This window comes from Budorcas taxicolor, chromosome 17 (assembly GCF_023091745.1).
Source record: "Budorcas taxicolor isolate Tak-1 chromosome 17, Takin1.1, whole genome shotgun sequence".
NCBI lineage: Eukaryota > Metazoa > Chordata > Mammalia > Artiodactyla > Bovidae > Budorcas > Budorcas taxicolor.
In genome coordinates, this window is record NC_068926.1 from 58,296,564 (window position 1) to 58,322,982 (window position 26,419).

A 26,419-nucleotide genomic window follows, 5' to 3' on the forward strand; every position below is an offset into this window, starting at 1 on the left:
GGACAGCATGTGCTGGTGCCTCGCAAGATCCATCCTCCCCTTCCTCCTTCAAAATAAGAACTATTTTTTTGCTTAGATCCACTGGAACCCAGCTGTAGGATGGGCCCCAGCTCCTATGCAGCAATTGTGACTGTGTGGTGGCCGATGAAATGTAAGTTAAAGTCACAGGAGCAATTTCCAGGAAGCTACACCTTTTAATAATCTCGCTAAGGAAGCAGAAAGGCAACGCCAAAGAACGCTCAAACTACCGCACAATTGCACTCATCTTACACGCCAGTAAAGTAATGCTCAAAATTCTCCAAGCCAGGCTTCAGCAATACGTGAACCGTGAACTTCCAGATGTTCAAGCTGGTTTTGGAAAAGGCAGAGGAACCAGAGATCAAATTGCCAACATCTGCTGGATCATCAAAAAAGCAAGAAAGTTCCAAAAAAACATCTATTTCTGCTTGATTGACTATGCCAAAGCCTTTGACTGTGTGGATCACAATCAACTAGAAAATTCTGAAAGAGATGGGAATACCAGACCACCTGACCTACCTCTTGAGAAACCTATATGCAGGTCAGGAAGCAACAGTTACAACTGGACATGGAACAACAGACTGGGTCCAAATAGGAAAAGGAGTACGTCAAGGCTGTATATTGTCACCCTGCTTATTGAACTTCTATGCAGAGTACATCATGAGAAACGCTGGGCTGGAAGAAGCACAAGCTGGAATCAAGATTGCCAGGAGAAATATCAATAACCTCAGATATGCAGATGACACCACCCTTATGGCAGAAAGTGAAGAGGAACTAAAAAGCCTCTTGAAATAAGTAAAAGAGGAGAGTGAAAAAGTTGGCTTAACGCTCAGCATTCAGAAAACGAAGATCATGGCATCTGGTCCCATCACTTCATGGTAGATGGGGAAACAGTGGAAACAGGGTCAGACTTATTTTGGGGGGCTCCAAAATCACTGCAGATGGTGACTGCAGCCATGAAATTAAAAGATGCTTATTCCTTGGAAGGAAAGTTATGACCAACCTAGATAGCATATTCAAAAGCAGAGACATTACTTTGCCAACAAAGGTCCATCTAGTCAAGGCTATGGTTTTTCCAGTGGTCATGTATGGATGTGATAGTTGGACTGTGAAGAAAGTTGAGCGCCGAAGAATTGATGCTTTTGAACTGTGGTGTTGGAGAAGACTCTTGAGAGTCCCTTGGACTGCAAGGAGATCCAACCAGTCCATCCTAAAGGAGACCAGTCCTGGGTGTTCATTGGAAGGACTGATGCTGAGGCTGAAACTCCAATACTTTGGCTACCTCATGCGAAGAGTTGACTCATTGGAAAAGACTCTGATGCTGGGAGGGATTGGGGGCAGGAGGAGAAGGGGATGACCGAGGATGAGATGGCTGGATGGCATCACTGACTCAATGGACATGACTTTGGGTGAACTCCGCGAGTCAGTGATGGACAGGGAGGCCTGGTGTGCTGTGATTCATGGGGTCGGAAAGTCAGATATGACTGAACGACTGAACTGAACTGAAGGCCTCAGGATAATAGTTCAGTAAATAGTAATTTTTTTCCATCTGATTATGGTTAGATTCTGACTTTCTTGCTTACCTTAAACTGTAAATGCTCTTCATTTTCTTTAGAATAACAATAACTAATAACAACAACAAAGATTTACTGTATTGCCCAAGGAACTATGGGTTTCCTTGGTGTCTCATTGGTAAAGAATCCACCTGCAATGCAGGGGATGCAGGTCGATCCTTGGGTTGAGAAGATCCCCTGGAGAAGGAGATAGCAACCCACTCCAGTATTCTTGCCTGGGAAATCCATGGCCAGAGGAGCCTGGTGGGCTGCAGTCCATGGGATCACAAAGAGTCGGACACAACTGAAGTAACTTGAGTACACACACAGGGAATTATATTAAATATCTTGTAATAAAGTATAATGGAAAAGAATAAAAAGTGGATATGTAGACGGTGTATTAAAAAGTGGAGACATCACTTTCCTGACAAATGTCTGTATAGTCAAAGCTACAGTTTTTCCAGTAGTCATGTACAGATGTGAGAGCTGGACCATAAAGAAGGCTGAGTGCTGAAGAATTGATGCTTTTGAACTGTGGTGTTGGAAGAGACTCTTGAGAGTCCCTTGGACAGCAAGGAGATCAAACCAGTTCATCCTAAAGGAAATCAACCCTGAATATTCATTGGAAGGACTGATGCTAAAGCTGAAACTCCAATACTCTGGCCACCTGATACGAAGAACTGACCCACTGGAAAAGACACCGATGCTGGCAAAGACTAACGACAGGAGGAGAAGTGGGTGACAGAGGATGAGATGGTGGGATAGCATCATCGACTCAATGGACATGAGTTTGAGCAAGCTCCAGGAGATGGTGAAGGACAGGGAAACCTGGTGTGCTGCAGTCCATAAGGTCTCAAAGAGTTGGACACGACTGAGCAAATGAACAACAGCAACAACAATGTACATATATGTACAGCCAAATCGCTTTGCTGTAAACCTAATACAATATTGTAAATCAGCTATACTTAAAGAAGAATAACTAGCCAGCTATCACTTGACCTGTGTTATTTTAATTATTCCTCACAACAGGGCTGTGAGGTTAAATCCTGATATTCCCATTTTAAAGAAGGGGATATTGAGGGTCAGTGAAGTTAATCAGGGTCCTAGAGGTCTTGTAGGTCTGCTCTAATCACATGAGCCCTTTGAAGGCAGAAGGGTAAGTTACAGGGACATGAAGCACGAGAAGGATTCCATTCTGGCTTGAAGATATAGGAGGCCACAGGAACAGACCAGAATGTGGTTTCTGGGAGTTGAGAGTGAGCCCCAGCCAACAGCCAGAAAGAAAATGGGGATCTCAGTACTATAATCACACAGAACCTTGTTCTGCCAATAACCGAATAAGACTGGAAGTCAATTCTGCAGAACCTCCAACAGGAGCACAGCCTGGCCAACACGTTGATTCTGACCTCATGTGACCCTATAGAGAACATGGTCAAGCCCACCTGGCTTCTGACCTACAGAACTGTGAACTAACAAATGGGTGTTTTTCAGCCACTGAGTTGGTGGTAATTTCTTAGGCAACAGTTGAAAACTAACAAGGGTAGGAACTACAATGATCTCATGTTACGGTTGAGGAAGCGAGTCTGCAGGGTGCCACAGCTGGTAAATGGCAAAGGGCTTCTCAAACAGGTCTGCCAGACCCAGACAGTCTGACTTTTAACCATCGTGCTGTGTTCTCCATTTGTATTTGTGTATGACAATCTCCAACACAGATAGTTTAGTTGTTTTGAAAAGCAAGGTGGGAGCTATGTATAGAATATCACTGTTTGAAGAATGAACTTGGGGTTCATTAGAGAATGAACTTATGGTTGCCAGGGGGAAGGATGATGGGAAGGGATAGTTAGGGAGTTTGGGATGGACATGTACACACTGCTATATTTGAAATGGGTAACCAACAAGGACCTACTATACAGCACAGAGAACTCTGCTCAATGCTCTGAGGCAGCCTGGATGGGAGGGGAGTTTGGGGGAGAATGGATCCATGTATATGTATGGCTGACTCCCTTCTCTGTTCACCTGAAACTATCACAACATTGTTAACTGGCTGCACCCCAAAGTTAAAAAAAAAGAATATTACTGTGTGAATATATAAAGATGAGTAGGAAGAACATACACATTGGTTGGCTTGTATGTGGCGGAGTAGCTATAAAAAGATTCAAGGATGGTATGATTATTTCCCAGGAGGAGAAATGGGTGTCTGGGGGATGGAGAGGGAAGGAGACTTTTCACCATATATTGTTTTGACTTCTGAACTCTGTGATTATATAACCCATTTAAAAAATGGTGTCCTCAATAATGAGAGGAATGGGGAAAAAGTTGACAGACATTTGAATAGACGGAAAAAAACATTCTCAAAAGGACTCAGAATGACAGATAAACTGGTCTGTAGGTATATTAATTTCCCAGGGATGCCATGACAAAGTACCACAGATGGGGGGGCTTATACAACAGAAATTTATTTTCTTACAGTGCTGGAGGCCAGCAGTCTGAGATCAGGGTGTGAGCAGCGTTGGTGCCTTTTGAGGGCTGTAAGGGCAAGGCCTGCTTCCTGCCTCTCTCCTGTGTCTCTATGTTGTCTTCTCTCTGTGGGTGTCTGGGTCCTAATTGCCTTTTTATAAGGACACTGGTCATATTAGATTAGGGCCCACACTAATGGCTTCATTTTAACTTCATTACCTGTTTAAAGACTCTATCCAAATACAGCCACATTCTGATGTACTAGGGCTTAGGACTTCAATATATGGATTTGGTGAAGGGACACATTTCAGTCCATAAAATGAACATTTAACCCAGGGTTTCTCAACCCTGGCACTCAACACCGGGGACTGGATAATCCTTGGTCTCAGGGCCTTGTCCTATGCTCTGTAGAATGCTGAGCAGCATCTTTGCTCTCTACCTACTGAATGCCAATACCACCCTCCCCGCAACCAACCCCATTATAACAATCAGAGATGTCTCCCAAGAGACTTCCCTGGTGGTCCCTGGTTAAGAATCTGCCTTGCAATGCAGGGTACGTGCGTTTGATCCCTGGTCAGGGAACTAAGATCCCACATGCCATGGGGCAATGAATCCCATGCACCACAACTACTGAGGCTGAGAGTTCCGAAGCCCATGGGCCACAACTAGAGAATCTGTGCACCCCAATGAAAGATCCTGCATGCCGCAACTAAGACCCAACGTAGCCAAATTCATCAGTATTAAAAAAAAATATCTGCAGAAATGACCAAATGTGCCCCTGGTTGGGAACCCCTTCTAGCCCAGCTGTGTGGGCAGCTGGGCCAAGTACAGCTGGCTCATCGAGAAGTTCTGCACTTTCATACACAGAAGCATGTACTGTGAGAACCACAGCTGAGACCTAGGAAACCCAGCCCTGCCCTGGTGGAGACCTGTGTCTGCTTAGGAGGGGAGTGGAGAGGGGAATGGCTGACCTCCAGGAGGGAAGGTGATTCAATCAATGGGAAACCACTCTGAGAGCAAAAGTGCTGGGTTCAGGGCCCAGAAAATAGAGGGATTTTAATGGCACCAAAAGCCTCATGAATCCTCTCGGCTCTCACATCCAAGAAAACCACCTTTCCTGCTCTTGTCGGCTCTCCCCTGTACTTAGAGACAAACCACTGGGCTGAAAGCTCGTGGAATCTCGCCCTCTGGAAACCTCTCATCCGGGGGGATGGCTATCCAGACTGCACTAGGAGTCAGTTACGATGATTTCAGACACGGGAAGGGCTTTCTCTTTCCTGTTCTGATGGGAAAAGACAGGAAGTTGGTCATGTACTGTGTTCTTTGGAGAAAGAGCTTGGCTAAACTTTTCCTTGTTTCTGACATTGCTGGTCCTATTAACCACCCAGCAACTGGATACCCACTCTTCTACCTTCTAAAAACCTTAACGGGATAAAAATGACCATTTCAGACATGAGGAAGCTGAGGGCTCTAAAGAGTGAGGTCACCTGTCCAAGGTTGTATAGGCAATAAGTGTCCGGGAATCAGGATTGGAACCCAGGTTTGCTGACCCTACAACTTCTCATCAGGTCAGCACTGACTCAGCTGTCAGTAGACGTCAGTTCCGCAAGTACTTCCTCTACCCATGCGTGAAGTTGCTTCAGTCATGTCCAGCTCCGCGACCCCATGGACTGTAGCCCACCAGGCTCCTCTGTCAATCAAATTCTCCAGGCAAGCACATTAGACTGGGTTGCCATGCCCTCCTCTGGGGGATCTTCTCAACCCAGGGATCAAATTTGCATCTCTTACATCTCTTGTATTGGCAGGTGAGTAATTTACCACTAGTGCCACCTGAGAAGCTGGTAACTAGGTTTGGGTTAGGTGAATACAATAGCAAGTTTTACTCGCAGAGAATAAGGGAGTGCATGAAGGCAAGGAAGGCGTCTTACTCATTTTTATATTCTCAAGGTCTAGCACTGCCTCTTTAAGCAAATAAGATACAAATAATGTCAGTGGGATTGAGGAGAGAAAGGGGAGGTGGCTGGGGGGGGCGGGCAGCAGCAGACCTGGTTTTAACCTCCCGATAGGAATTTAACATGAGGCTCTTCATTCAGCCCATAATACCCACGGTGTGTTTCCTGCGCATCAAGACAGACTTGACAGTCTCCATCCTCATGAGTCTATACTCGAGTAGCAGAGGGAGAAAATAAACACAAAACAATTCAGTCATTGCAGATACTGGTACATGCTAAAGGAAGAAATAAAATGGTGATGGGATAGTGCAGGCTGGGGACCACCGTCAGGGAGGTGACTGAGTCTCAGAGAGAGTGACACTGGAGTGACACTTGAATGATGGCAATGGGACAGCCATGGACACATAGGGAAAAACCTCCTCAGGCAGAGGGAGCAGCAAGTGCAAAGGGCCTGAGAGGGAAGGTGCTGGCTGGTCCAGGGTGAGCAAGGGAGAGGAGAAGGTCATGGGTGATGAGGTCAGAGAAGTGGGTGGCAGTCTGACTGGGCAGGGCCTAGATGTATGGGTTGTATAAGTTATCTAGATTTACGATGGCAAGTGGCTGCTCTAGTCATCCGGCCAGGGTGATGGTTTGGGGCTGAGGTTACAGATGGGTGGTCACCATTGTTAACCCCACCTCCCTTCTTGGCTGGCCAATGAGCCTGGAGATCCTGGGAGGCCCAGGTGTGAGAAGATCCCGGACAGACCTTCTGGAGGGTCTGCCTCCCCACAAGTCTGGAGGCATGTGGGGATCGGTGGCTCAGCCGGGCTCACACATCAGGGACTGTGGGGCCATCAGGCAAACCCAAATTCCAGAAGCCCTTCCAATACAATGATTATAATATTGAAAACCAACCCACCCTCTCAGTGGACGGCGTGGAGGCGCAGGAAAGAGCATCTGTGTTGTGAGCCATTAGGGTCCCTGACAGATGTGTGCCTTCCCCCTCCCCCCACCAGCTGCAAATGAAGACCCATCCTTTTCTTCTGCCCAGACAAGGATTGATGAGGATTCGGGAGAGCACTCAGACAAGCACGGAAAGGCTGCGAACCTTTTCCAAGCCTGCAATTTATCTTGAGGAGACTATTCACATCACTCCTTACAGGCTGGATTCTGCTCTGACCTGGCACATTAATCTCGCCGAATAAAATAATAATAATCAGAAAAAGGGAGTTGGATAGTTGCCAGGGAGGCATTAATAACTGTCGCCCACACCTCGGCAGTGCAGAGAAGGGGTGCCGAATCTCATCCCCGCCCCCTGACCCCCAGCAGTGCCCGTCGAAGAAGAAGGGAGTAAGCAAAAGTTTGCCTGAACCTTGGGGGGATTTTCTAGAGATGGTGTATGGGGACATCATTCCTTAGTCAACACAGGAATTTCCCCAGGCAAATGCAGAGAACTTCCCTGGGAGGGAGTGTGGTCTAGTGATTCAGAGCGGTCCTGGAATCAGACCGCCTGAGTTCAAATCCCCACTCAGCCGTATATAAGCTGCGTGACTCTGGGCCTCTTCTTAACTTCTCACTGGGTTTTTTTTTTCCTCTGGAAAACAGGGATAAAACTAGCACCTGCTGGGAATGTAAAATGGTATAGCTGCTATGGGACATAGTGTGGTGATTCTTTAAAAAGTTAAACACAGAATTACCATATGACCCACCCATTCCACTCTTAAGTATTAGAAAAACTGTGTTCAGAGAGATCCTTGTGCACAAATATTCAAAGGACCACTATTCCTGATAGCCAAAAAGTGGAAGTAACCCGAATGTCTATCAACAGATGAATGGATAAACAAATGCTGGTCTCTCCACACAACAGAATATTATTCAACCATAAAAAGAAATGAAGTGCTGTCATCAGCTACAATGTGGATGAATCTTGAAAATAAGATGCTAAGGGAAATAAGCCAGACATAAAAGGTCACATAATGTATGATTCCATTTATATGAAATGCCCAGAAAAGGTAAATACATACAGATATAAAGCAGACTGGTGGTTGTCAGAGGGAAGGGGGAGTGACTGAATGCATATGAGGTTTCCTTCTGGGGTGATGAAAATGTCTTAAAATTAGATAGAGGTGATGGTTACCAGTGAATGTACTGAATGTCATTGAATCACACACTTTTAAATAATTACTGGTTAATTTTATGTTATGTAAATTTTACCTCAATTTTTAAAAACCCACAAAACAATAGCACTTGCCTTCTAGAACAGATGTCAGAAGAAAATGAGTTAGAGCCAGGTCTGGCCCACATGAAGGCCTGACTCCGTATCAGCTGCTCCTACTGCCATGGGCATTATTATGCTGGGGTTTGCAATCTCTGGCAAGTTATTTAACTCGGTGTCCACTCCATGCATGCAAGGAGATACCAACAGTATCTACCTACCAGGATTGTTAAGATTAAACAAGACAGTGTCTTCAGCAGACTATCAACTCCATGAGCAAGCGGATTTTTGTCTACTTTGTTCACTGATATACCCCTGTGCTTAGAACAGTGCCTGGCACACAGCTGGCATTTAGCAACTGTTCTTGAACGAATGGCAGTGCTTAACTTAAACACGGCCTGGTTCCTGGTGGTTGCTCAGCAATGTTTAGTTGTATGTATTACTATTGGTCTGGCGGGTGTATTTTTGGAAGGCCCCTGCGTGTTCCTTTCTAGCACAGGGAAGTGAGTACTACTTTGCCTTGCAGATTTTGGTGTCTTCACAACAGGGTGTCTGGACATCTACCAGACATGAGAAGTCTGAGCTGAGCTGACAATGGAGTCTAAGCTCTCACTGCAGTTATAAGAGGAGGTGATGACAGTTAGTGTAGCTAGCTAGACTATCAGCTTATCCACTCACCCACCCATCTACTTACCTGTCCATCCTTCTAAATCTCCATCCAAATATCCATCCATCCATCTAAATCTCCATCCATCTATCCATTCAAATCTCCATCCATCATCTAAATATACATCCATCCATTCACATATCCATCCAACATCCAAATATCCATCCATCCATCCACACAATCACTTGATTATCCATCTATCCACATATCCACCAACCTTCCCAGCTATCGATTCAATTCATCCATTCACCTATATAGCCATTCGTCCATCCATCCACTCCCCATATCTACATGCAATGAACATTTCTGAGTGCATATCAGATGCTGGTGATCTATCAACAAAGAAACCAGATGCATTCATTTCCTGCTGTCACAGAGGTTACAGTTGAGCAGAGCAGGCAGACAATTAAACAAGCAATTACGATCAGAGTGGTGAGTGCTGGAACGGGGGAGCACAAGGCGTTAGGAGAGCCCCAGTAGGGTCTCCATCCCTCATCCCAAGGGCAGGAGGACGTCCAAGAGGCTGTGATCTGCAGGAGGAGCGTGAATTGGGTAAGAGACAAGAAAGGAAAAAGGTCTTTGAGGTAGAAGGAACAGTGGTAGGAGAAAGGGCAGCACAGAGCCGGCTCTGGAAGCTGTATGGGTTCGTCACTCAGCATCTCTGTCTTGAAGGTTTCTCATGGGGAAAATGGGATAAGAGCATCTGCCACATGTCAGATTGGGACTAGCTGGTGTATGGAAAGAAATGAAAGAAGTAGGTCTGGTCTAGAGGTTCCTCGTCTGTGGATTCAGCCACTCTCATGTAGAAAATCTAAGGATGTGGGACTGTGGATGCAGGAGGACAACTGTAAGTGGCTTGAGCATCCGCGGATTCTGCTATCCGAGGAAAATCCTGGAAGCAACCCGTCACGGATACTGAGGGGTGACTATATCAGCTTTTCATCTGGAAAGAGTTGATCATAATCTCTCTCTCTCTCTCAGAGGGGTGCTGAGAGCCTTACACAAGTCAAGACATAGAAAAGAATCTAGCAAGAAGCAGAACGTATGAGGTGATGAGTGACCATCCTCTGCCCATTTTCCTTATCTTTCTCCCATAGCTACTTTGAGGCAGAGCTTGGGCCCTGAAGCTGAAGTTCTGGGCTGGAGTCCCAACCCTTACCACGTTAACAGCTGCTTGTCCTTCCGTCTCATCACCAATGAGAGAAATAGTATCTCTGGGAGGAATTGAAGAGGCTACAAAAGGAATTCATACATAAAGTGCTCATAGACCCCAGTTCAATTCCTGGGTCAGGAAGATCCCCTGGAGAAGGGATAGGTTACCAACTCCAGTACTGTTGGGCTTCCCTGGTGGCTCAGATGGTAAAGAATCTGCCTGCAGTGTGGGAGACCTGGGTTCAATCCCTGGGTTGGGAAGATCCCCCGGAGGAGGGCATGGCAACCCACTCCAGTATTCTTGCCTGGAAAAATTCCCTGGACAGAGGAGCCTAGCGGGCTATAGTCCATGGGGTTGCAAAGAGTCGGACACGACTGAGTGACTAAGCACAGCACAGTCTCAGGTTCACAGTCGGTGCTCAATAATTGCAAGCCACTGTTATTCCAGGCTGTCAGTGTTAAGCCAGCTTCCTTACATGCCTGGATTCACATCTCTTGCCTTCCACAAAGTGTCACAAATGCTATGAAGGAAAAGGCTCAGGGCATCTAGAAGTGACTGAACCCAAGAAGGGGGTCGTGGGAACTCCGTTTTGTGGCTGTTTGATCAGCAGCACAGGTGACAACCTGGGGCTTGTGATTGGCCATCTGAACGGACATGAGAAGTCTGGTGGGACTAAGCCCTTCTCCCATGGGATCTGATACTATCTTGAGGTGGATGGTGTCAGAACTAGATAAACTGTTGGACACCCAGCTGGTGTCAGAGAATTACATGACGTGTGGAAAACCCGCATATCTGGTGTCAGAGGTAGTGAGCATGCGTGTGTACAGAAGAAACACAGGAGTGTATTTTTCCTACACACCTGGCCAGTGATTTGACCAGCTGTCACTCAAAACGAATGGTCAATTCCAACTTGCTCTTCTGCCAACCAAGGCCCGGGACAAATTTTGAGCTTTCTGACCTAATGATGATGTCTCTTTCTAACACTGCCCAGTTCTCTGAATTACAATGATTATCCCCCAAGACCTCCTCATACCAACACCTGCTGCAGACCTTTCCCTGAGATGACACTGCAAAGAATCCTTGTCACCATTTCTCTTCCTGCAGCCATGGCAGGCATCACTCATAGATCAGAGTTCTTTCCTCCTGAGCCTCAGTTACCCCTACAGAACATGCCACAGAAGCCATGAAGAGTGAGACCTGTGAGAGCCACCCTTCCCTGGGAAAAGCAGGACCCAGGGCATGTTGATGTGCTCTTTTCCTTTCTCGGGAGAAATTTAGAAGAAAACTGCATCAAGGCCAGCTTTGCACAATAAGACTTAGGAAATGCACTTGGAGAGTAGAGACGTGACGGGAGGGTGATGACAATAAAGAACGACGTGCAGCTTCAAGCAACGATGAGAGGTGGGTTACCGGATCTACCAGCTCAGGTTCTGTTCATTTGATGACCTGACATCAGCTCTGCTCAAGTCCAACCTTTCTTTCTGCAGGAGGAGCACTAGAACCCCTGCATGATCGGTGTGATGGGGGCTGCCACCTGTGCCTACCTTGGACTTGACGGCCAGGATGATCTTGGGCAGGGCCACAACGAGGCACTTGAGAGCAATGGTGATATACTTGAGCACAAAGTCTGCGATGCCCACGATCCACAGCAGGTCGAAGAAGTCCAGTGTCTCCAGGTTGGGCTTCAGGAATATGAGGCTAGGAGAGGAGTCAGAGTGTCAGAGTGCTCACTTAGGACCACTGGCCCTTGGCAGCTCCTTCTACTCACTCTGGGAGCCTTGTAAATATTACCTGTAGAAAGAGCACTAAACTGCGAGTCAGACATCTGTGTTCTGTTCCTGAATATGCTACTAACTTGCTGTGTGACCTCAGGTGGCTATCTTAACCTCTCTGAGCCTCAGTTCCCCTGAGAGTTAAATGATGAGCTTGGCCTAGAACATCATAAGTTAAAGTCCCCTCCAGTTTTATGGGTCCACAACAGGCTTCCACAAGAGAAACTGGAAGGAAGGGAAGCAGAGAAAAAAAGCTGACCAGCACCATGAAGGAGGGAGAGAGAAGCAGGGAGGAAGGTTTTGATGTGTGACAGCATGCTAAGCCCTTTACTCACTGTATCTTATTGTTCTGTGCAGTAAGCATTGCTTACCCTCACTTTATAAATGAGGCACTAAAGCTTGGAGAGGTTAGGTAAGTTACCCAAAGTCATACTGCATGCTAAGCATACAGGCATGAGTATCAGACAGACTTGAATTTGAATCCAGGCTTCTCCATTTTTTGAACACTAGGCAAATCGTATTCTTTCTATAAGCCTCAGTGTTCTCATCAATAAAATGGGAATCTTTCTGTCCCTCCTAGGGTTATTGGTGGGATTCGATAATAGACATACTACAGACTCTGCCAAGCAGCATTGACAATGATAACCACATCTCTACGAGGCAGGCACTGTTATCTACCCATTTTGCAGGCGAGAAAATGGAGACACAGAAAGGTAAAGGAACATGCAGATAGTCCTACAAATACGAAAGAACAGTGGTAGATTTGAACCCAGGTGTGCTAGCTGCAATTACTGCCCTCAGTCCTTACTCTACAGTAGTGCTGCTTGGAGTGTGTAATCCCTCTTACCCATCCATGACCAGGTAAGGCAACCTCACACTCAACTTCTGTACTTCACTCACGGGAGACAGACAAAAAGTCATTCTCAAACTGACCCTGGTCCATGGCCCACATGTGGAGCAGCACTGCTATCTGTCACCTCTGCAGATGATGGTATTATTCATGTTAATAATATCTTGGTTCTTTACATCATGGTGGCCCTACTCCACCTGCTGTGTCTCAAGTCATTTCATCTTCCCAAGGGCTCTGATTGGTAGGCACTATGATTATTGCATTTTGAGCTGGGGAGTCTGGAGTTCTCTGACTTCATGGAGCCCACAGTATCTCAGCTAGAATGTGGAGCTAGGATTGGAACCAGCACCCAAACCGTGCTGGGCCCCTCGCTTTTCTTTCTGCTGGATTAGAAGCTCCAAGGAAAGGCCACTCCGAGTCGTGCCTGTCCCCCCAACACAGTGCACACAGCCCAGACTGAGTGCTTTCTAAACTCTTCCCACATACTCTGCTGGGCTGGCAGACAACAGTGCAAGCTGAGGTCCCCTGATGAGAGCATTCTAGGAGTCAAATGGTCTGTTTTCTTACGTTTATTTTTAAAAATCAATTTCTATTTATAATAAAGATCTTTGAAGAGCTAGACTATGGGCTAAATCAATGAAAACAATCTATTTTGGCAATCTCTCATGATACTGTCAGTCTCCTTCCACATCTGAGCCCCATCTCCATGGGATGCCTCGTCTCCAAGTCTGAGATGCACCCAGGTTACGACATGGGGAAAGGCGGGCGGCCCTGAGCTCCTCTCTTCGTCTCTGCTCTTGTCCCTCCCTGGGCATATCCCAGGCTGGCGGGCTGACTTTCACGCCCTGCTTCTCTGTTATGCATGCATCTCTGATTGCAAAAAAATGAAGATGTGCCATCCACTTTCCACTTTATCCCAGAGACACCAATCTGTTACATTCACCTACCTGGGTTTTACTTCATCATCTTTGTGTTTTTCTGTTGGCTTTGACGCCGGAGAGATGCCAAAGTGTTTTTCCACAGATTGATCACTACATCCACTTATTTCTAAGATACTCTATGAACTTCAATGGACGGATACATTTTATTGTCAGTTTTCCACCCCATTAGCCACCACCACCAAAAGGTATAGTAATTCATCATAAAACAATAACATCATGACATGATTAGGACATATCAAATGTTGCACAGTTCGCCCAGTAGTTTCTGCATATTATAATATTTGGCCTCTGTAATCATTAGCCTGTTCAGGTGGGTAAAGCAGCAATTAACCTGCTCCCAGTTTCACAAACAGAGAAACTAGGGGAGGTTCAAAAAGGCTCTACTATCTGCCAAAGGGCATAAGCTGGTATGTGGCAGGACTATGACCTTCTGGTAATCAGACTTCAAATCCTGGGATGATTCAAACTTGCTTTCACCTACCAGGACTAAGGTTCATTAAAAAGGGTTTCATTAAGCCTCAGTTTCCTTACCCGTAAAATGGCAACAGCAATACCCTGCTCACTGGGAAAGCAAAGTAAGATAATGGCTGTTGGTATCACAAATACACTCTAGACCACTGACATGAAAAAGGAAGGCGCTCTATTGCTTTTCCCCAAGACGCTCTCTTTCTCTTCATCTGCTGCCAGTTTGACTCAGCCCTGGTCTGATGAGGGCACAGAGGTCTGAGCCTGCGAATGTGATCATGCCCAGAAAATGGTACAAGCTGGAAATTCATCCAAGGTTCTGGGAAACTCCATCTCCTTTACCCTCCACCAGGACCTTGATCTTCTGGGCCAAGCAACTAATGCAATGTGTGAGAGGCGTGTTGATGCCTTAGAACGAATTCTCCAAATTGCTTTTATGCAACTTTGGGTGGCCCCAGAAAGTGGTGAAACTGCTTACTCCTCAAAGTCCATTTTGAAAACAGATGGACATAATCTGAAAGCTTGGCTTGAGTTTCAACCCTGTACTAGAGACCATCACTGGCTAGTCCTTTCCCCTTGTGCACTAGGTGGTCAGTAGAAAATGCAAAATTATACATGAGGCTTGCATCCTATTTCTGCTCAAGAATTCTGCTCTAGGCATGTGTGCACCTAACAACAGGGTGGGATCTGAAGGTTACAGTGTGACTGAGGGCTACTATATCATTCTCCAATGAAGGGGGTGTGGGTTCCAAGTGCAACAAAGCTCCCCACTTTCCCACTGAGGGTCAGACTCCTCTGCTCACCTGTTATACAGCTGCTGAGAACTGAATGTGTAGAGCACATAGAGGGTGTTCCCCGCTAGAAAGGCCAAGATCCACAAGATGACCAGCACCGACCTCTTCTCCTGGAGACAAAGCAAGAGATCTGTGGGGAGGCTGAAATGTCAAAGGTACACCTGGAAGAATATTCTAGAATGCTCCCCAACAAGGGGCAAATGTTCCCTTTCTCAAATGTTTGGAGGAAACACGGCTAATGGTGAAAGGAAGGGTGTTGGCATCTTTCCATCCCACTGGAACCCAAGCAATGTTTACAGTGGAGGTAACAGAAAGGTATGAACCTGCTTGGAGAACTATCCAGAATCAGGAGGGCATCATGGTTAGCAAAACTGATTCTGGAGCTGGATGACCTGGCTTCAAATCCTTGATCTGCTACTTGGGAGCTGTTCAACCCTGGGCAATGACTTAAACTCACTGCATTTCTCTTTCCTCACCCGCTAAAAGGGTGTGTATTATATCAACTTATAAAGTCGTGAGAGCTAATGTACATGAACCGTTTAGAACAGTGACTGGCATATAGGAAATGTTAGTTTACATTTACTGTTAGGGACTGAGGCACTGAGAATTTAAGCAACTCTTGCTCAAGGACACATGTTTTAATAACTTTTTTTTTTTTTTTGACCACACTGTGAGGCATGTGGAGTCTTATTTCCCTGGCCAGGGTGTGAACTCATGCCCCCTGCAGTGAAAACGTGGAGTCCTAACCACTGCTCCGCCAAGGAAGTCCTTTAGGGGCATATATTTTAAGGTCCAGTGCCCTTATTCAAAAGTGAGGTTTTGTTAAGGTTTAAGTAAATGTGACAAATGTAAACATTTAGTTGGGCACAGGAGCGTGTTTCAGGGTCACTAAGTGGCAGGACCTGTTATTCCAACTTCACAACCCAGCACTCGATTCAGATCGACAAGTCAGAAACTGCTGTTCTAACTTTTTCTGGTATGCACCTTTCCGGACTGACCATTCAGTGTAGGGGCACGTTTGTAGGACTACAGTCAGCTTTGTACACGTCGACGTCAAAGCCCTCTGCGATCCAGCCCGGTTTCTCTTTTTTCAGACTTGTTTCTGATTCGTCCCCAGGAAGACAAGCTGGGAAACCTTCTCAGTTTGTTTTCTTAGTAGTCTCTCAGCCTGAGAACAAACCTAGGAAATTTCTAGAGGATGCGTAGAGCAGGGTGTTCCTGCCTGTGTACCCTGGGATACATAATCAGACCCAGTGCTGAGATTCTCAAAAGCCTATCTCTTCCTGGACCAGGGCGGCTGCATTGCTGGAATAAGATGAGGTCATAACTTTCCCAGTGTAACCTTCCCTGTGGTTTCGGTAAATGCTCCAGTCTCCAGACACAGCTCAGTACTTCACACACTGTTACAACACACATTTCCATACAGCAGACAAAATAAATGCATCTCCAATCCACCCATTATTCCAGGAGTGGTCAAGGTTAACGGCTCGAGAAACCACCTCCAACCAACCAACTGCTCTTATCAATGTGATTAATCCACTCGGCAGCCCTTTTTATGCCAATAAATAATAGATTCCAGCTTAATCCCCTGTAAATCTGAACCAAAAGTAGAAGAGAGAGGGAATGAGCAATGCCCTGAGAAGCCAGACTCTGGAGGACAGGTGGGGTAGTTCTCCAGTAGTCAGCTGAGATTCCTAAACCAAGAGTCATGTAGACCTACTGCCACTGAAATATGCATACATAGGCAAAACATCACTTGAGTCTTCAAAGGTGCAAAGACCCCAGAAGCCTATTCATGGATATAGGCATTCCCTTGTCCTTACAATTCAAGTCAAGGCACCCTGAGGATGTTACTGCACCTGAGAAAGAGAGAGCCCCAACAGCCCCACTATGACACTGAACAACCTGCTCTTTTTTATAGGTCATTAAAAAAAATTTTATTTATTTATTTATTTGGCTGCATGGGGTGTCAGTTGAGGCATGTGGGAACTTGGTTGCATCACGTGGGATCATTTGTTGCGGAGCACAGACTCCTTGGTTGTGGCCATGTGCAGGTTCAGCTGTTGTGGCCTGTGGGCCCAGCTGCTCCATGGCATGTGGATCTTTATTCCCCGAGCAGGGGTTGAACCTGTGTCCCCTGCATCACAAGGAAGATTCTCAACCGCTGGACCACCAGGGAAGTCCCAACTTGTTGTTCTAATAGCAACAGAAAGGGGTTGGCGTGAAGAAGAGACTGAGGGTCAAGAAGAACCTCTGGCTCCATGCCCTACTTCTGACTTCAACGTGCTCATTTGTTTAAAATAAAGACTGAGCTGGCATTTTCGCCTCATGGAGCCCTAGATGCTTCCAAGAAAGCAGATGACCCCAAAGCAGGGTCAGAGAGGATCGTGGCTATGATAGGAGCCCATGTGCCGCAGAATACACAGGCTTCTTAAGGAAAAATAGCTAAGTTGTTCCTATGAGCCAGGTGCTGCACAAAACACATTCCACACACCATCTTGCTTAATTCTCTCAGTGGGTGAAGTGGATGTGGCAATTCCTTGCCCAGAGGTGGCATCTGAGGATGAGATCAGTGAGGTCACCCCCTAAGGGCTTGCAGGAGGGTGGAGAGGCTGGGATTTGAACCTGGGGGAGCACAGGCTCTGGGCACAGTGCCTGGATTCATATCCTGACACCATGCTTTGCACTGGCTGTATGGCCTTAGGCAGAAAACTTAGATCTTAGCCAAGAAATTATGGGGCACTGTTTCCTCATTGGAAAAATAAACTAAGTGTGATTCTGCCTGCCTCCCAAGTTGCTGGGACGGATCTCCAAGATGAGCTGTGAAATGGGTCCAGCACTGTGCTGGACACATTGAGTGCTCAGCAGGTATCAGAAGGCACTGGGGATGACGGTGGTGAGACCCACACAGCCACCCAGAAGTGCCACTGGGGTGGCCTTAACCATGAGGGTGGGCTGGAAATGAGTTAACTGACTGAATGTCAGGAGGGTAAGGGGACTGGGCTAGGGGCATGAGAGGAGAGGCTGCTCTTGGAAGGGAGAAGGGTGGCACATCTGGGACCTGCCAGGGTAGGAGGCAGAAGAATGACTCCCAAAGGTGCTCCTGTTCTAACTCCCGCAGCCTGTGAATCTGTTCGGTTCCATGGTGATAATGGTTGCAGGTGGAATTAAGATTGCTAATTAGCTGACCCTGCGTTGGGGAGAGTTTCCTGCATTATCCGGGGGATTGGTCCAAATAATCGTAAGAGCCCCTGAGAGTGGAAGGAGGAGACAGAAGAGCAGAGTCAGAGGGGGATGTGTCTATGGAAGGATGTTCACAGATGCAATGTGGGTGGCCCAAAGGAGGAGAAGGGGCCAGGAGCCAACGAATGTGAGTGACTGCTAGGACCTGGAAAAGGTGAGGAAAGAGACCGTCCTCCGAACCCTCCAGAAGGAAGACAGTCCTGTGGACACCTTGATCTTAGGTTAGAGGGATCCACTTCAGACTTTTGACCTAAAGAACCACGAGGAACCCATTTGTGTGGTTTTAAGCCAATGAGTTTGTGGTCATTTGTTACAGCAGCGCTGGAAAGTTGATTTGCCAGGTGACTCACCTTTAGAGAGACCTGTTCCCGGAGTGTGGAGTTGGCATAGGCGAAGGTGCTGGCCATTCCGATGCACACAGCAATGCCTGCGGGGCAGAGGAAGGGCCAAGACCACCCACTTAGATGTGTCAGGCCTGGCCTGGGTTACTAGGGACATGGGACACATACCTGCCCTCCTCAGAGTCAACACACCAACCACAGAGGAGAGAGAAAATCCCATCTCTGGGGCATTTGGGCTGTCATGTATATTGCTGGGAACCTTGAGGCCCCTGACTTAGGGATGGGACTGAGGCCACTGGGGGGAGGGTATTTTATAGGACCAGTTAGCATGGGCTGTGCAGTCTGGTAAGATCTGAGTTCAAATCTCAATTCTGCCACCTCCTCTCTGTGTGAGCTTGGACGAGTCACTGCCCCACTCTGAGCCCAGTTTCCTCCTCTGTAAAAACAGAATAATAACAGGACTGAACTCAAGGAGGGATACTGCTTACAATGCGCAATCTCTAGCAGTTTCTGTTGTTGCTGTTCAGTCACCAAGTCATGTCTCACTCTTCGCGACCCCATGGACTGCAGCATGCCAGGCTTCCCCATTCTTCACTAACTCCGGGAGTTTGCTTGGACTCATGTCCATTCAGTCAGTGATGCTATCTAACCATCTCATCCTCTGCTAGCCTCTTCTTTTGCCTTCAATCTTTCCCAGCACCAGGGTCCTTTCCAATGAGCTGGGTCTTTGCATCAGGTAGCCAAAGTATTTCTATTTTCAAAAAGAATCTGAGGCATGTTATTTGTAATAAAAGCATATGTAGCAAAAGGCCACAGCACCATAAGAAATGGAAGTTTCATGCTAAAAGGGAAAAGAATTCCTAGCTGACAGGAAAACATGACCTTTGGAGAGGGGGGAGAAAGAACGGAGTTTTATTCCACAATTTGCTAAGCTACAGTCAGAATTCTCCCTGAGCAGGGATTTTCAAATCCTACTTTTTGTTCCTTGTGGACAGGATTCTGCTTTTACACAATGTACAGAATTTCCCATGCTTGTAGTTCACTTTTACTTTTTAAATAGTACATGTATTCCATGCATGCTTCCAGATCTACTTTATAAAAGATGAGTTGCTTTACTGAAAACATATAAAAACAAAATCAGTAACCCCACAATCCCTTCTTATACTCTTTGATCAACTGAACAAACCTGACAACTGAGAAAGAATATGACCAAAGTTGGGAATAAAACTTGGTGGCGAGTTTGCTGGAATTCAGGTAAGAAGAAACAGGCCAGCTTCTGTTTCTAGGAATAAAAAGGAAGGTGGAGAAGGGCATGGCAACTCACTCCAGTATTCTCGCCTGGAGAATCCCATGGACAGAGGAGTCGGTGGACTATACAGTCCATGGGGTTGCAAAAAGCCAGACCTGACTGAGTGACTAGCACTTTCACTTTCTTTCATGAAAAGGTATAGGTGTACAGTATAATCTTTATGTATATTAGGAGAAAGGGGGGACAGAGAAAGGAGGGGCCTGCAAAGGTTGAGGCTCAGTAGCTTGCAAAGTTTAGAAGCAAGGGGCAGAACCTTTCACTTGAAGCTTTGTCCACAGCACCTGGGGAAAGGGCTCAGACACCCAAGAAGGGGACCGGCACCACTGCCACAGGCGCCTGAGTCCGGCTGGTGCTAGACTTGGAAGGAGGTGCTGAAGGGCCCAGAACCCAGTGCGTACGTGATTATAAAAACCAAAAAAGCCACCATTTTTTAATTGGTCAAAAAGGAAAAAAAAAAGGAAGGGACTGATATTGTAGCATCCCAAAAAGGAAGGAGAGACCTGGGTCAGCTGGAACATACCGGAAAGGGGCAAATAAGACACAAATGATGGCCTAACCTCTTCTAGATATTTCTTGTGGGATGTACTAGGCTATGTACTAGGCTATGAGATAATTTGTACTGTAATTTCTACCATAAGATAAAAACAATAGCCTAAAACTCTCCAGGACACAGCAACACCATGATCTAATACCAGTAACAGAAATAAATAGCAGTGGGCCAGAGACCACGTTTATTCAATGTTAAGTATGTGTCAGGTACTATGCTAAGTACTTCATGAATCATTATTTTACTTCCTAGTAATAGGCTGTATTTATTGAGCACTTGCTATGTGCAGGATTCCACGTTAAATATTTTACAGGTACTAACAATGAATATAATAAAGATGATTATCTACACTTGGACAGCACTTATTCTCTGCCAGGCACTGACCTAAGGGCTTAACACGTTTGCTCATTTAACCTTACTCAGTCTTATGAAGGCAGAAGCTGTACATATAATAGTATCTGTAACATACTGTTATAGTATATGCGTATCTATGATACCTACATAATAGCATATGAAATAGTACAGCTGTCCCTAACCTTTCTGGTACCAGGGACTGACTTCATGGAAGATAATTTTTCAATAGGTCAGGGATGGGGGGAATGGTTTCTGGGTGATTCAAGCACATTACATTTATTATGCACTTTACTTCTAATCTAATGCCACCACCGAGCTGACAGGAGGTACTGTTGCACGGCCTGGAGGTTGGGGACCCCTGAATAGTACAAATACTATTTTAATCCTCATTTTATGGATGTTGGGACTAAAGCACAGAGAGGTTAAATAATGTCCCCAGCATCACACAGCTAGGAAGGGGAAGAATTCAGGTTCAGACTGGAGAAGTCTGAACTCCTCCACACCTTCAAGTCACCCAACCAGCTGAACGTTTCTATCACAACCCTTGCTGGACAGATGAGGAAACAGGCTCAGAGAAGGCTAGTCACCAGGATTTGAACCCAGGTCTGAAGCGGAATCCTGGCCTTTTAAGGACTTTGCACCATGAGGACCTCTACTGCCTGCCCTTGGCACTTGGGATGGAGACCCCCAACCCCTTGGGTTAAGTGGCAGGCATTGACCCCCGCATCTCCCCGACACTCACCGAGCTTATGCTGGAAGCATAATTTGGCCAGGAGGATGAGGATGAAGGGCAGCCCTTTCTGGAGCCAGCAGATCACAGCCTTCAGCTCCGACAAGGCTGGGGCGGGTGTCCCAGGCTGCTCATCGCCTGCCTCGTCCGAGTGTGAGCGGTGGTCCCCACCCACGTGCTGCAGCAGGGAGCCCCCGCGGTGGCTGCCGTGGTGGAAGTGGTGGTGGGGCTGCCGATGGTGGTGGTAGGCGCCCCCCTCGCCACGGCCCCCGCCTTCCTCCCTGGATGCCGGCATCTGCAGGAACACGTCCCCACCGCCAGCCGCGGCTCCCAGGACCAGGCTGGACGGGAATGGGGTGGTGGGGAGGCCGCCTGCCGGGAGGCCGGATAAGCCCGAGAAGAGCGCTGGTGGGGAGGCCGCTTCCGCCTTCAGACTCTCAAAGACGCCACCTTCGTCCACACTCGCCTCGGAGCTGAGCGCTTGGCTGCGATTTCTGGACCAGTCAGGCAGTGGAGGATGGGGGGCAAATGACAGGATCAATAATGTTACGGGCTGAATTGTGCCCCCTCCCCCAGGAAAATCATACATTGACACCCTAACCCCCAGTACCTCAGCATGCAATTGTTTTTGAAGAAGGGTTTTTGCAGAGGTGATTAAGTTAAAAGGAGATTATTAGTGCCAGCCCTTGTCCAGGTTCCCTGGTGGCTCAGATGGGAAAGAATCTGCCTGCAATGCAGGAGACTGGGGTTTGATCCCTGGGTGGGAAAGATCCCCTGAAGAAGGGCACGGCAAACCACTCCAGTATTCTTGCCTGGGAAATCCCATAGACAGAGGAGCCTGGTGGTCTACAGTCCATGGGGTTGCAAAGGGTCAGACACAACTGAGCGACTGACACTTTAATCCAATATGACTTTTGTCCTTACAAGAGGGAATCTGGACACAGACACAAGAAAGGGTGGATGATATGACGACACAGGGAGGAGGTGGCCATCTGCAAGCCACCAAGAGAGGCCTCAGAAGAAACCAACCCTACTGACACCCTGACCTTGGACTTCCAGCATCCAGAACTGTGAGAAAAAAAATTTCTGTCATTTAAGCCGCCTAGTCTACAACACCCTGTCATGGCCAGCCCTTGCAAATTAATACAAGTAATAATAGCAATAGGGTTATAATCTTTACTGAAAATTTCCTGTGTGCCAGATACTTTTTCCAACTGCTTTTCATTAAATTAACTCATTAAGTCTTCCTATCAACCCTGTGAGTCAGGTACTAATAATATCCCCATCTTACAGATCAAGAAACTGAGGCACAGAAAAGAGTAACTTGTCTAAAGTCACACAGCTGGTAAGGGGTGGTACAGAGAGATTCAAACCCAGAAGGCTACCTCTGGAGTCTGCTTTCTTAACCACTTTACTTCACTGAGAAGGGAGCGCAGGGTCCTACGTTTCGAGAATAACCTCAGGAACTCAGGTTCCCCGGCTCTGTCATCTCTAAGTTCAATGATTCCCAGTTCCCAAGAGGATCCACCGTGGTTACAGCTGATATTTGGAGGGCGGCAGAGAGTAATGGGAAGAAGACTTAATTGGAGAAGCCCAAGTGTGAATCCTAGCTCCACCCTTCCTAGGGCTCTTAACAAGTCTACACTTGGTTTTCTCACCTGGAAAATGGGTATAAACACCGTTCATGCATAGAATTCCTGGGGATCAAATTTATCTGACACTAAGTAAATGGGAACTCTTATCTCTATCCCTATGCAAAACCTCCAGGGCCAACTGCCATTCCTAGTTCCAAGCACAGCCTCTTGTACTGAAATCAGATAAAGCATGCTGATGCTCTTTCAGAGCCACTGCCAGAGGAGCAGAGAGCCTAGAGTTACTCTTCTAAGAATGCAGAGCCTTGAACTGGGTGCCCTTTCCCATAAACACCAGGCCCCAGAACCCTGGATGTCATGTCTTCTCTTGGACTTGTCCTTTTCAAATGGAATCAGTCCACAGAACAGGTGGAACTGATTAGTTTAATGTGCTGTGTCAGTGGGAGGGGCAAAGAGCCACCCTTTCCTCCTCCTCTCACCCCAGAAGAGGGCCCCCAAGGCACCTCCACAAACCCCTTCAGTATACCTAAAACACCCAGAGTTTACTCCAAGTGAGAGCTGACTTCCACTCATCCTCTGGACTCCGCAACCCAGGGCATACAGTAGGTGCTTAATAAATGCACGGCAGCTATCACCCAGGCACGAAATGGCCCCTGAGGGAGGCTCCAGGGAAGGTTTTACACTGCCTTCACACTTGACCTTATATAAACTATCTCCCACTCAGAGAACAGGGTGAATAAAAAAAAAATCCAACATATATTCAATTATTTCACTATCCCACTAAAAGGGCTTCCCATTCTAAATGCTTTCCTGCAGTCTCAGATAAATCCCATAGTTAGGGACTAATATCATTCCCATTTTATAGATAAAGAAACTGAGTCCATTAGCACAGCACAGCACACAGAGTCAGTCTCAGAGAGATGAACTTGCCAGACAGCCTGGATTAGCTCTGGCCCATCCCAAGCTTGGGATGATGATAAAGATAATAATAACTAACACCATGGCTATGATCCTCAAGGGGTCTTCAGCTTTTTCTGCACTTTAAGAACCTGAACTGAGAAAGCAGGAGTCCTGGCAGGTGCCCACAGAGGCCACCCTCTCCCCCACTATCTCACCACGTGCCCTCTTCTCACTACCCAAGCACTTCCTACTGGAGGGCCTTTGCCAAGCCCAGCCCCTTCACTGGTTGGCCCCACCAGGAAACCTACACTGATCCATCAGATTTCAGCTAAAACTCTCTCTTGCTCGGGGCAGCTTTGCCCACCTCCCAGACAATGACAGTCTCTTTGCTCTCTGTCCTCACTGTACCCTAACCTCCTATCATCCAGGCACAAAATGGGACTGATCATAGTTATTTTACTCCTTACCTGTGACTCTCAGCCCTGCATGTACATTATAATCATTCAGGGGAGTTTTTGAAAAATACAGGCCTTGGACCTAGTGTTGACCAACTGAATCAAAAATCTTTGGGGTTGGACAGTATACCACAAGCTACAACGCAGTACACTGATTTGTTTACATGGCCTGTTCTCCTACTCGACGGTAAGCTCCTTGAGGCCACACACTGTATCTGATTCACTTCTTTGTTCTCAGTGCCCAGCCAGCGGCATAGACCAAAGCAGGTGCCTAGGACATTAGAAGATGAAACAGCTAGATAAAACCCAATCAATGAAAAAGAAACACTTAGAAGTATACAAATTCATTGAAGTTATAATATTAATTATAACTTGAAAAAAAATCTCTGGGGTTGGGTCGCAAGCACCTCTATTCCCTCAGAGCCCCCAGGTGATTATAACATGTACTTGGCACTAAGAATGGTATTTCAGACTGGGCCCTGCTCCATAAGGTTAAAGACCACGACTGTCTGCCCTCCATTGGACTGCCATGACCCAGCACAATGCACCTGGTACACAGAACATGCTCAATAAATATTATTTGAAAGAATGAATGAATAAGTTACGCTAAAGGCTCTGAAAGGCTCTGAGAAGGCCTGCAATTGAAAACATTAACTTTGTTTAAACCTAGTGTTTTCCCAAACTTATTTGATCACGGGATTATTTTCCTCCACAGAAAACCTACTCACATCTTGAAGAACATCTGTTAAACCCGGCAGGGGAGATTCTGATCTGCAGAAATCTTGGGACTGGCTTCACCGGCCTTTCAACCTTGACCCGGGGGTAAGTTATTATAAACCACCAACTTTATGCCCGGGCAAGGGAGGGAACTTGAAGATGGCTATCTATTCCCCCACCTCCCATGGCCCATCCCTGCTGGCTCCAAAAGCCCAGGAAATGCGTGGGCCTAGTTTCTTGAGCTTGGGATGATGATAACGATAATAATAACTAACACCATGGCTATGATCCTCAAGGGGCCTTCAGCTTTTTCTGCACTTTAAGAAGCTGAACTGAGACAGCAGGAGTCCTGGCAGGTGCCCACAGAGGCCACCTTCTCCCCCACTATCCCAGGGGCTCTGGAAAACCTCCCGCCTGCCTTAAGCTCGCCAGCACTCTGAGCTCACTGGGCTCAGGGGACCTCTAGTACAACCAGGGAAGGCTCAACCCACCAAGGGCCTTTTTATAGCTGGCCTCCCTTCCCTGGGCCTTTCCCCAGCATGCAGTTGAGATTTCAGCCTAAATGGGAAAGAATAATCCTTGGGGGAAGCAGAGGGTGAGCTTCCAACTTAACTACTTAAAGGCTAGAATGTGAAGCAACCTGGAAGAACAGTGAACCCATCAAAATAGGAGATAGCTGAAATGTAGAGTCTCAAAGCACATACTTCGCAGAGGTCAAATTGACTGGGGCCTGAATCTCAGCCCTGCCACTTCTTGTCTGTGTGACTTCAGGTATCTTACTTACCTTCTCTGAGCCCCAGTTTCCTCATTTATAAAATGGTGATAAAAACAGTCCTGACGTCCACTGGCTAATATGAGGGTGACATAGGAAAGTATACAAATCACAGTGGCCATTATTTTTCTAGTGTCATCTCTGCCCCCAAAGACCTCACCATTCATTTAAAAGCGGAGAGCAGTTCTGTCTTTGGAGGCTGGAAAAAGCTCCAACAGTGCAGCTTATCAAACATCCCAGGTGCTGTGTTTCTGTATTTTCACTCATTCACAAGCAACCCTGAGTTTTGTTATCTGCCATTTATGGACAGGGGAACTAAAGCCTAGAGGTGAAGGTGCTTGCCAAAGGCACAGAAGTGGGAAGTGACTGATGTGGGATTTTGTCGAAGGGTTATCTGACTAAAGGAGTTTTTCCCCAGAGAACAGGGAGGATTCATGCAAAACTCAACACTGGCACTGGTGAGTACTTTGTGATTTTGCTGCGAACCTCAGAGTCACAGGGGACTTGAAATAGGAAAACCTTGGTTGCCAGCTCCTTGGGTGTATATTCCAGCATGGTGAGAGGGCTGGGCCGGGAGACTGTCACAACCTGAGAACAGGGCCCCACGGTCTGTACTCTTTTTGGCTTACGTAGATAGAAATCC

At 46.8% G+C, this 26,419-nt stretch overlaps 1 protein-coding gene across 1 annotated transcript in view; it reads right to left on the reverse strand.

Moving 5' to 3' along the window:
- RNFT2 (ring finger protein, transmembrane 2) overlaps positions 1–26,419 on the reverse strand; it is a 56,921-nt gene that overhangs the window by 28,869 nt on the left and 1,633 nt on the right. The window contains exons 3-6 of the mRNA XM_052654908.1: positions 21,353–21,834; positions 18,410–18,486; positions 14,826–14,926; positions 11,539–11,692 (exon numbers count right to left, since the gene is read on the reverse strand). Of these exons, the coding sequence (XP_052510868.1) occupies positions 11,539–11,692; positions 14,826–14,926; positions 18,410–18,486; positions 21,353–21,834 (814 nt within the window). The remainder of the gene's footprint in view (positions 1–11,538; positions 11,693–14,825; positions 14,927–18,409; positions 18,487–21,352; positions 21,835–26,419) is intronic.